The 12,232-nt window shown below is 40.8% G+C and overlaps 1 protein-coding gene across 1 annotated transcript in view; it reads right to left on the bottom strand.

The window, feature by feature from the left end:
• Nucleotides 1-3,372: 3,372 nt before the first annotated feature.
• TMED8 (transmembrane p24 trafficking protein family member 8) overlaps nt 3,373-12,232 on the bottom strand; it is a 30,746-nt gene continuing 21,886 nt past the window's right edge. The window contains exons 5-6 of the mRNA XM_084841664.1: nt 11,267-11,560; nt 3,373-9,987 (exon numbers count right to left, since the gene is read on the bottom strand). Coding sequence (XP_084697790.1) covers nt 9,770-9,987; nt 11,267-11,560 — 512 coding nt within the window. The 3' untranslated portion in view covers nt 3,373-9,769. The remainder of the gene's footprint in view (nt 9,988-11,266; nt 11,561-12,232) is intronic.

Raw genomic sequence — 12,232 nt, 5'->3', positions numbered from 1 at the left:
ACAACTCCCAGCATTCCCCAGCCAGCAAAGCTTGTAGGCCTTTTCTCCGTCTAAGCATGCATAGGATTGCGCCCTTAAGAGAGTAAACTGATTATTTCTTGTTATGCTACCTAATCTCTCCCTTAATCTTAACAAAGTTTATTAATTTGAAGCTGGGGTTAGTTAGTATACTTCTGGCAGCCCAAAGATCTATCCCCTGCATGCCAGATCACTCTTCCATGCGCCACACTTTGGTCAAGTAGAGATGTAGGGGTAAGCAGGTGGAACTTACTCAGTGGTGACTACCTAGTAGTTGTTCCAGGTTAAAACCCACAGATCTTGGAGTTCCCCTCATTCAAGGTCTATACTTGAATAAGGAGGTGCTGGCAGCAAATTAGTGAGAAACACTGCAGGCTGGCCTTCCCAGCAGAGAAAGTGGGTATGTTCTCCACCCCATTGTGTTCAGTGAAGTTTACACCCATGTATATGTTCACAGGACTGCATCCTTCGATCCTGATGGGCCACAGCTGTAAACACTAAACCAGAAAGGAGAAGATGGAGGTGGATGCTACCCTCAAAAATGGCCTGCAAGGTTATTTCTACAGTCACAGCTTCCTTACATTGTCTTGTGTGCTTATATAGTTCTTTGATAGCCACTCATCTGGACTGTGATCCAGTTCTATCACGTCATGTGAAGGAGGTGTAGTGGAAGAAAATACATGCCACTAGCTCTATCTGAAACGAGGGGCAGTCACCAAGAAATTGCCAACAGCCAGTTTGGAGATATAGTTAGTAGGGCAACCACTATAACAAAGGTTACCTCTATTAGAGAACATTTTGTAGTTATAGCTTAACATGCAACATAGTGAGAGAGTTAGATACCCACATGCAAAGCTTCATGTATTCAGTGTAGTGTCATTTGCATTCTTCATGTGGGAGTCTTCCTCAAACATCCAGCCCCGCAGGCTTCCACTCTGGAGGTGGGAGGAAGAGGCCTAAAAGAAAAGCCCTATTCTCCTCCGTACCCTCAGTCATCACATGAATACTTCTGGCTAAAATAGAGCTGTGTTGCAAGCTAGATGAAGTTCTGTGTCATCAAAAAAGAAACATGGATATGCAGCTAAACTCCAATGAAAGTAAAGAGAAACAGTATGTTGTTTTCTAATCAATGCATCTGAATGCTGGGCATGTCAAGCACAGCAATATATCACACTTCTTATATTTGTTTATTAAATCCACTGTGATGGGCTCATTATTGTGATTCCATAGTCCAGGGTAACTGGCGTCTTGGGAGCTGGGGCTTGCTCAGTCACCACTATTCTAGAAAGACCTGGGGGTGGGAGACTACTTAAAGTGGAGCATATCATACATCCATCCAAGTCTTCAGATAATCAGTGTGGTATAGCTCCAGGCTGCCACATGCTGCAGGTTTATTCAGTTGTGGAAATCAAAAACCCAAGAAGAGAAAACCTCCACTTTAAGCCAAGTTGAGAAGAGGTTTATCCAGGCTAGATGCAACACATTATGCAGTGACGGTAACTAGATTAGATAGATTAGATAGAGCTACAGAAGCCCTCTGTGTGCCCTCTCAATCTGATGTACTGTGAGTGGCCATGACAGAGAGAGGACTTTTTTGGCGGTACACCCCTTAATTTTGGTACAATACCTAGAGAACTCATTTTAGGCATTTAATACATATAAATGTCCACCAGTAAAAGAACATGCAATCTTATGATCCAAATTAATCAGGAGATCTGCGTAAGGGCAGGATTCAATTATTCAGTGATCTATGTTAGCAGTGTATAGGTATTCACCATATATTTAAGGCTAAAGGTTTCCCCACCCCACAAGTAATATTAGTTAGGCTTGAAAAAAGCCTTTGGTCCAAAGATGTGTGAATGTTGTGTGAAAATTATGAAAGAACATTAAAATAGATTAAAAAAAAGTTTTGCTCCATTGTCAAGAGTGATCACTATTATCCTGTGCCCTTCCACATTCTCATACCACCTAAAATGATCTCTAGTCTGGGCCAGAGAATGGATGCATGACAGTATGGTACAAAAGCTACAATGCTTAGTAAGTAGCTAATTTGATAAATTCCCTCAGTTTGATCATGACCTTTGTACCAGCAATTGCTTCATTATCAGGGCTGCGTATAGCATAGTCTTAAGCCTCCAAAATTCTGCAACCTGTAAACATTATGCAAACTCAGTATATTTGCATATATTTCCTTGACTTGCATCATTACATTCTGTTTCTGTTAGTTATAAGAAAGGGTAAAGTCCTATGCAGAGAATGAAGCTTTGCACCTTCACCCCCTGCCACAAACACACAGGAAATCCAGCTTGGTTGGCACCCCTTCTGCCATCCAAGAGATAAGGCATTGCCTACATACATACTTTCCGGTGTAAGGCCTACTAAGTTGTCTTAAAAAGAAGATTTTTCAAGATGCTGAAATCTGAACTGGCATGGTATCATCATAGAATTCTAACAAGCTGTTTATAATTTGAAACTTCATCTCAATATCTTTGGAAGATTCAGAGGTGTAAGGCCACTCATGTAATCCTAGAACAGTACAGATAACAAATGTGAATGCCCTTCATGACCACACCTTAGAAAGGCAACTTTTTGCTAGATGAGGTTAGGCTGGAATAAACTGCCTGAAGAAGAGGTCTGTCTATTAAGCATTTTACTGCTTGAAGAGATCCTGTGTAACAAAAAGGTAATCCAGTAAATGATTATCTGCCTTATAGGAAGAGGCAGAACATATGAAGCTGTCACATACCGACTAAACCCTTGGGTCTATTCTAGCCCAGTACAGTCTGACTGGGCAGTAGCTCTCTAAGGTGTCAAGCAGAAGTCCCTCTCATATACAATTCTTTTAACTGGAGATATCAGGGACTGAACCTTTGTCACCTTTCACCGTAGAAAAAAGCCCAAACCAATATTATCTTTATCTCTGCACTTCATAAGTATCTGAAAAAGCTCAAAAGCTTTGGTATTAAGAACTTCACCCACAAGAGTGCTCCCTTTGTTGTTGTTCAGTCGTGTCCGACTCTTCATGACCCCATGGACCATAGCACGCCAGGCCTTCCTGTCCTGCGCTCTCTCCCAGAGCGTGCTCAAGTCCATATTCATTGCATCAGTGATGCTATCTAGCAATCTCATCCTCTGCCAGCCCCTTCTCCTTTTGCCTTCGGTCTTTCCCAGCATCAGGGTCTTTTCCAGAGAGTTTTCTCTTCGCATTAGGTGGCCAAAATAGTTGAGCTTCAGCTTCAGTATCTGTCCTTCCAATGAGCACTCAGGGTTGATTTCCTTTAGGATTGACTGATTTGTCCTCCTTGCAGTCCAGGGGACTCGTAAGAGTAAGTAAAGACAAAGTGCCTCAGCTGTATGATGAAAATGTTTAATGAAATAATTTTTTAAAAGAAACACACTGTCACAAAACAACTACTTCACACAATATAACAGACATTAACCAAGTTCTGAAAGAAACAGCAAATGTGATAGAAAGACTTTATCTAGCTAGTACCAGAACATATGATTCAGTGCCACAACTTATTAAAGTACCCTCTCAGTTTTTAAAAAAAAGGGTTGGGAGGATACGAGCAGCATATTTGTGCACAAAATTACTAAGAAAAAAAATATTACACAGATCACAGACAAAAATTCTGAAAGCGACAGAAAAAGAGCATCAAGCTGGCATTCTGACTGGAGGGCATGTTGTAGCTAGAGGCTGGTCATTTCAGATAAAAATCTATTCATTTCATCTGGACTAATGATACTGCTAAAAACTTTTGCAGCTCAGTCTTATGCATGCGTAGTCAGGATTAAGGTCTACTATATTCAATAAAACCTAGCCTCCCTGTGTCTGGGTTGCCCCAAAGCCCATTAATTGTTAACAATGACCCAGTTTGCATGACATGCTGGGCTCATCAGGGGTTGTTTAACCCATGACATGGGACAGGCACCATTTTGAATATGCAAACCTAAGCTTGCCCTGTCACGTGAACCCAGCCACCAATGGTTATTTGAAGGTTCAACAGCCCTCATGTAACCCTCAGTTTGTTGCAGAGTTATGCAAGGGTTTTTAACCCTCAAATAACCCTCGGTGGCTGGGTTCCCATGACACAATAACCCCTGTTCAGGGTTGCATATTCAATATGGTGCCTGATATGCACCGTGGCTCATCACAGATTAAATAACCCACGGTAAGCCAGCCATGTTGTACAAACCAGCCCAATGACACCGAAAGTCAGCCAGCTCCTAGCTGGTGATGCCAACTACACATTTAAAGTGTTGGAAGCAAGCTTTTGAATTATACAAAAGTTTTATTCAGGCCTAAATATTCAAAATGAAACCCACATGTATTTCAATAACTGTTTAAAAAACAACTTTATTTCAAAGAATACTCAAATTAGCATCAATATTCATGGAGTTGGGAGTTGTATCCAATTAATTCTTCCTGCTGATGGGGAAAAAAAATTGTACTCTGGGAGGAGAGTTCAGTGTAACTCAAAAAGCTCACTTTCAGCATTTTTACTGTGAGTTGATACATCATCATGAAACTTGCTCTGTGATTTTCCTTCTTTATGGCCAACTTGACAAGACTCTGATCTGTTAAACATAAGCTGAGATCTGGGACGGATAAGCCTCTTCTTTTTGATGTTGCCCCAATTCTAAAATATTTATATTGATGTATTCTAGTGGTATAGGGATAGATAACTCCACAGCTGGCGTATCAGCCAGACTCCAAAGCACACAGCTACATTGTGTATCAGGCACTGGGCTTGTGTTTCTTCCTGGCAAACAACACTTTAAATGTAGGGGGTTTCTGGACAGTTGGAAGGGGTCATATCTCAGTGGCAAAAAAAAAATCAGTCCCTGCTATCTGCAGTTAAAAGATAGCAGGTAGCAAGGCTGGGAAAAAACTTTGCCCAGTACCTCAGGGAGCTGATGCCATTCGGAACAGACTGTACTGGGCTAGATGGACCAGCAGTTCAAGTCCAAATAAGGCACCTTTATATAACTTTTGATATGGTACGGGACTATGGTGTTCAAGAATTCTCACTAGGCTAGCACAGCCCCTTCAGATCCTAGCCAGTATGTTTCATACCACTGTTCTAATGTAGCAGTTTTTATACCTTCATATGGCCCCACACAGAAATAGGTCCCACAGAGATCAATGGGGATTACTCCAAAATCACAGCAACCTCCTTGAGCCATCTGATGACACAATGAACTAACAAAAGAGAGGTTGTATGGATCTTTACTAATACTATTCACTTGGTCATCTATTTCATAAGTGATCTTTGATCAAGACCAAGAATTCCCAAACTTTTGTCATGCTTTCTTCTTAAGGTGGCTCAGTATTTTGAGCCTGCTTGTGTATTTTAAAAGAACAAATACACAGTTTGCTTGACAGGACTTTCCCTTATTCACAGGCAGTAGCAAGATAACCAATAAAAATGGCCACTTAAGGTCATAGCATGCTTTAAGATGAAATAGAATGGATGTCCCACCAATTTTCCGGAGAGCACCATGGTGCTGAGGGTTAGAGGATGGCGCACTGTAGATTGACACTGTCTTCTGGTCCAAACAAGATATACAGGAAGAAGTCAGGGGAAGAGGTCATTTCTCCCCTGTGAACTACCCCCAAAGGGTGCTAAGAGATTTATAGTGCAGTCCTGTACATGTCTACGCAGAAGTAAGTCCCATTAGGTTCAATGGGACTTACTCCCAGGTACATTTGTACAGGATTGCAGCCTTAGGTTTATATCACACATCTCTTAATGAATCAGTTTCCTGGCAATTGCATTGCAGTTAAGGAGATAAACAAGACAGCTTTAACTTCCCTCAACTAGCATTAAGGGTTCAGTAAAAATTATTAGCCCCAGATAATCATCTGTCTACTACACTTCTTTGTAGTACAAAGGGCAAGAATACAGAAAATTACCAAATTGTGCTTGATTAAAACAATAAATATATGGATTGTATATGTTCATAATTTATGCCTTTTTGTAAGAGGCAGAAGCAAAATAAAAAGAAACTAGGCTGTGAAGAGTTGCAAAACACACTAAAAAACCTTTTTCAGAATTTAACCAGGTCTCAATCCCTGAGATTACAAGTTGAGTGTTGGACATGACAGGGGTCCCCACCTTTAATTGCTACATGTTTTCCATTCTAATTCAGTAAAGTTTATTCTGTACAGTGCCCTATGAAAGTGGCTGAAGTATCCAGTTGCTTCGCATACATCATACAGAACAAGTGAGGCAGGTGTCAAGGTGTGTCAATTATGAGGTACTCATATAATGATGTATTTTAGGCAAATTCTACCCATCTTTCAACCTCCAGTCTGATCTCTCCTGATACCTGAAATTGCATTGCTAGCTCATTCTACAACAATGTACATATAATGTTGAAAAGTTACTCGAGTCCAGACAAGGATGTGTGTTTGTCCTAGATGTTGCCCACAGAATTCATTAGTGTCAAGATTACAGGTCTCCATGGATTTTAGGTCTGTGATCCAAGAAGCGCATGCAGATTTTTACTGCTCTAACTTCTACATGGTGTGAAAACAGACTATTGACACATTATGATCTAGCACTATAGCTGAGCAGATCTGAGCAAGCCCTGGCCAGTATTTGGATAGATCACCAAACCCCACACACATATATTATACATACATACATACATGCACTCTACTTGAGTTCCTTCAGAGAAGGAATGCTTGCACTTTGATCCATCAGTAGATGCAAATCATGAGCTATGCTCTGCAAAAAAGACCTATTCAGAGCACAACCCATCCCCTTTAATAATATGCCCTGGGATTCATCTTCAAAAACTATTTCAAATTTCAAAAATTTGTGATGTGCTTGAAAAAGAGTCAGCTTTAAAATTAATTCAACAAGAACAGAGTTGAAACCAATTTGTCATTAAATACACTGTGGAAAGGAAAACATGCAAGGCCTTGCTCAGCTGAAAGATATTGCAAGTTTTAACTCGCTCCACCTTATCTTTTCCAAAAACTATTTCCAGCTATGAAGGAGGCCCTGCTTTCTATATTTATAGGTAGAAAATGTAGTACAATTTCAGAAACAATTAACTTGATCTAGCACACCTCTGGCAGACATTGTGGGCTAAAGAACATACAGGTTTGTTTTGCTGTGGAGCGATGTTAATATTACTCAGGAGACAAAAAAGAAACCAGTCCTTAAGAGAACTCTAATTAAGAACGAACAAACTTTGAACTAACTTGAATATGTGATATACACAACTTTTCTTTTTATGTTTCCTCTTCAGTCAGAACCTTAGGTAAGGCAAACATCCATCTTTATCATTTTCTAAGCCTCAAATCAAGCAAGGCCCTTCTGTTGAAAATGGGCAAATATATAGTGGGCTGTGTGCATTCCGTACAGTGTGGGAAGTCAAGAGGGGGAAAATGCTCAAACAAAAATAAATAACAGTGCTATAAATAATGTTTAGAGGTATGAGAGTCTTTAAAAAGCTGTCCAAAAGGCTATACAATCAGAAAACATACAGAGTCCTCTGTTTTGGCTTTATAATTTCACCTTCAAGAAGCAGCTGCTGTCCAGGTCATTTATGGAGAAACAAAACACATACACTGCCTTTTAAGCCAGAAGAGCCATTTGTGTTGCGACTGGAATGCCTGCCATTCCTGTCCCCAACCAGGCAAACGTTGTGTCTTGTAAACGCTGTGCTTTTCATGCTATTGGTCTGGAGTGGCTCAAATGTTTCTCCATTCCTCCAATCTCAGCTTGAATAAAAACAAAATGGGTAGGGGGTAGCTGTACCTGACTCCCTCTTTTAAGTTAGCAGAAGCACTTGTTTATCGGTTCTCCTTCCCAGAGTTTGAAAGACGTAGGTTTTTACTCCCTGAGTCTTTGGTCTGGTAAAAAGGATAACTGGAAACAATAGTCTCTCTCTACGTTATTTGCTTTTCTAGCTATATAATTTCCCTCGCTTGGCAAAGCACTTAATATGGCATAGTTAGAGAATTATCCTGCCTGTTTGGAAGGTGTATTCTTTGGCTTTATATCTCTATCATTAAACCTGCATCAAGAAGGGCATCCCACTGGGAAGGTTTCCAAAAATCTACTACATACCATGAGCGTTTGCTGCAATCATGCAAAGCGCCAAGCAAACACATCAGACAAACATCACAAGCAGCAGCTGTTTTAAAAGGCATAGTCAAATTTGCATCTGAAATATTAATATGTACATTTATAAGTCCTTTGCTGCAGAGACATGAAACACACTTAGGCACCCTATAAGACCTGAGCTGCGAATGAGAGGTGACGCAATTACCAACTTCTGAAATGGAACAGTTAGCTGTGCTTCTTATACTGTATTCGAGATTGGCAATGGCCTCTGAAGTCCAAATAACTACAGGTATGCATGGAAAGATGCTCTTACTGACTGTTTAAAGACCTGAGATCTTAAACTAGGGATGTCAAAAATAAGGCCCAGGGACCTTATCAGGCCCTTCGTAGGCATTACAGCATACCACGCTTCACACAAATTACTGAATAATCATCAGGGCTAGGAGGTCAATGCCCATGATACAGCAAAGGGGCTGACTTGCTAGTGTTTGCTACTGCATGCCTCAGCACTGCATTTCTGTCACTATTATCTCATGTGTGGGTGTGGGTGGCTGTAGGAGTTGGGTGCTCATATGCCTGTATATAACCAGTCGACATGTGGCTGGAAATGTTTGCTCCGGGGGACACCAGGCATACCTCAGCAAAAACACACAAGGACAACAACTAAATTATCATTTTCAGGCTCTAAATATGTTAGAAAAGAGCTGCAGATAACTGATTGTTTCAGTTTTAGTGTCCAATTGAGGTGACATTTATAATATTTTGTTTCCACTGAAGGTGACTTTTTTGCTTAAGAAGAAGCATGGCCTCTGGGCATCCAATTAATGAGGAACTGGGCATGCCAACTAATTTGAGTTTGACACCCCTGTCTTCAGCTACACTGAATTCATGCAAAACACCAACTGACACACATTATGCCCCAACAGGTGTGTGGGAGGGAAAGGGGGATGCCTTTGTTGGCGATGACTTTCTTAACCATTCTCCATAACAAGAATGATTTGGTTTATCCTCCTCTCTTCCATAGTTGTTTTGCTCCCTTAGAGAGACAGAATGCATGCATTTTGGGCTCTTTTCAGCCAAGCTGTGAAATCCAAATATGTATACCAGCAATTGAATACCAGCTGTGCCTTGCACTGAACATGCTACAGTTGTTGGAGCCAGAAGAGAGGAGACAGGCTGCCAGTGACCTGGATGGCATATTTACATTCCATTTCACAAGATTCCCAGAAACCAAGCAAGTGGCAGTGCACCACATCACAGTAACAGTGCAGTTCTAGACAGAATTCTACAGGCTGCTTTGGCAGTCGATCCTAGTGATCATTTGCAGCCAGCAGGGTAGAAGGTAGTAATATATTTACCCAAAAAGAAAATTTCAACTTCAGTTTGTGTAAGTGCAATAGAAAGAAAAATAGACACTTGAACCTTGTGTCCAATGATTTGCTTGCTGTAGCTAAAATCCCTGCTTGGTGTCTGCATAAACAAAGTGAAGCTGCCAGTGATCACTTGCACCACCTTAACAGCAGGACAGAGTAGAAAGAGGTCATCTGCACATAAGCATAGAGATGGGTACAAGATTTAGCCATCAGGTAGTACCTGTTATACTAGTCTTGGCAGGTAGCTTTCTTCGGTGCCTTATGTCCTACCCTTTCCAAAACCTATTTACTTCTTTAGCTGGTGTAGTAGACATGGAAGAAGAGAATCTTGTTGCGTAGGAGGGAGTATGAATTGTCAAATTTGAGCAAGTAGATGCCTTCGCCTGGATAATCGTGGCTGCCTACTTGCACTTCCCGGTGGCTGTCCCTTCGGTAGACAGGCATGATCTCCCCATAACGGTTTCGTAAATAGCTTTTGGAGCCCCTTTCCACATCACCAACAGGAATAGGTCCTAAGAAGAAAAATGCACAATATATCCATCAGCTAAAGCAGCCTGCAGAAGGAGAACATAAAGACTCAGGCAAGGCAAGACTGAGTAAAGAAGCCAACATGAAGAAAACCATGTACCAGCCCATAACTGTCACAGCATCTGCTGATGGCAATGCAAATGAAGCTCCACATCTCAACAAAGTATCTATTTGAAAACCAACACTCCAATCCTTATCACATGACAATTAGTGTCACTTAAAAAGAAAGACCAGTCTTACTGCTCACCCATTTACAACTGGAACGTTTAGATTATCTACTGAATCTATAAACATCGTTTTTATTATACATTCTTTTTCAAGTTTGCATGATTGCTCAACCCTCCACAGGCTGGATTTGGTCCCAGCACAGGTCGGACTAGGCATGCAGGCTGCCCTCCCCTGACATACGGCCTAGTTATATATCATTCCCAGAATAGATGAAGATACATGAACAGCATCATAACCTGGGAGTTAAAAAGAGCTTCAGCTATTGGGCAGTATAGAAATGAAATAAATAAATAAAATAAAATAGCGCACTAATAGTTGTTATAGTGTTAGTCTTCATCTAAGCAAAGGAAACAAGAACAGAGTGAGGCCATTTCTGCAGTAGACCCAAATCTATGAAATTCACTCCCTAGTTAAAAGAAGATCCTTGCTGGTTTCAAGGAAGAAATACAAAGCCTGTTTGTTCCAGCAAGCCTGGCAAGGGTTTTTAACAAGGTTGTTGAAGTTTTATTACTAGAGTTGTTTTTAAATTTTCCTGTCAGTGGCACAGAGAATGTTCTGAAAATATGTGACACAGTTCTGCCACTAAAACTAAAGCAGTTGTGAGTGCTTGAGAGACAATGTAGGAACCATACGTAAGTCATTCTAAATTCCTGAGGAAAAAGCAAGTTTAAAAGAACTGTCTAGAAAGCTGTCAAGTGGCATTGTCACTGATCTACCAGGTTTTGTTTGGTTGTTTAACCCTGATGTTGATTTTAGATAATGTTAACATGTTTTATGTTTTGACTTTGTGAGCCACCTCAGCCATAATGAGTATGGCAGGATATACATTTCTAAATAAATAGAAATAAAAGAACTAAGTGGTCTTGGTGACTTCATCTGGGACTCCACAACTGGAGAAACGTAACTGAGGTTTGAATAATATGAATAAACTACACTGAAATATACACTCAGTGAACTACATTGAGATACCAGAGTATCAGGCAACTACGCTGTATCAAAGCAACTGCTGTGCTCCTTGTCCAGTTGTGCACTGACCTTCAAACTCTTCCTCTTCATCTTCTTCATCACTTGATTCACTGACCTGCACAGTAATGGCAGTGCTAGTAATGGTAGTCCAATCAAAATAGACCCCAAAGCCAATGTCATAATCTTCTGTGGCAAACTCCCAACAGACACGCTTTCCATCAGGGTGGGTTGGCACCCGAACTGTTAACACTTCACCCCGTTTCACTACCATTCGGGTATTCTTCTCCTTTGCCATCTTTGATTTGAACTCCCTTATCTTAGAGCTTGTCCAAGTAGTTGGTGGAATCAGAGGAGGTGGCCGAGCTGAAAGAAACAAGGATGACATTACTGTCTTGTGATCAGCAGGGGGAGGGGTTATTCCTTAATAGGACTGGGCATTCTAATCATATGGCTGCCACCTTTCAAAAGGAAGAATAATAGTTCCTCTCTCTCCTTACGCTAGCAAAGTTCTCAAAACTAAGGACGGCTATTTTTCTTCCTTGTCATCCCTATGCCCCGTCCCAACTTTACTTTGGGCTGATTGACACTACTCTTTTAATATGGTTAATTCAATACATACTGCAGTCTATCCCACAATTAAACAGTTGTACAACTGCTTAACAGCATATCCAAACTAGAGCTCACTATACATCTAGCTTGCCACAGAAAAGCTGCTGAGACTGAATTGGTGACTGTGCATTAAATGGGGGTTGGACTCGATGGTCTTGTAGGCCCCTTCCAACCCTACTATTCTATGGTCATCACAATGTGGATTGAACCAATTTGCATTGCTGAAAGGTTTGTTTTAAATTATCTTCTGTTCTGAAAAAACATCACCAGAGAAACATAGTTTTGGAGAACTTTGTCCCCAGGATTAAACAGTTAAAAAGATAACATGACAACATCTGAGAACTATTTGTATCTTGTCTCAACTTCACTGCTTCCTTGTGGATTTCTAATTCTGTCATGGTGCTCTAGTCATGTACATTACAAGAA

Source organism: Heloderma suspectum, chromosome 1 (genome assembly GCF_057233095.1).
Source record: "Heloderma suspectum isolate Gila_16-S chromosome 1, 16-S_ref, whole genome shotgun sequence".
Lineage (NCBI taxonomy): Eukaryota > Metazoa > Chordata > Lepidosauria > Squamata > Helodermatidae > Heloderma > Heloderma suspectum.
This window is presented reverse-complemented; position numbering and strand designations above follow the sequence as displayed.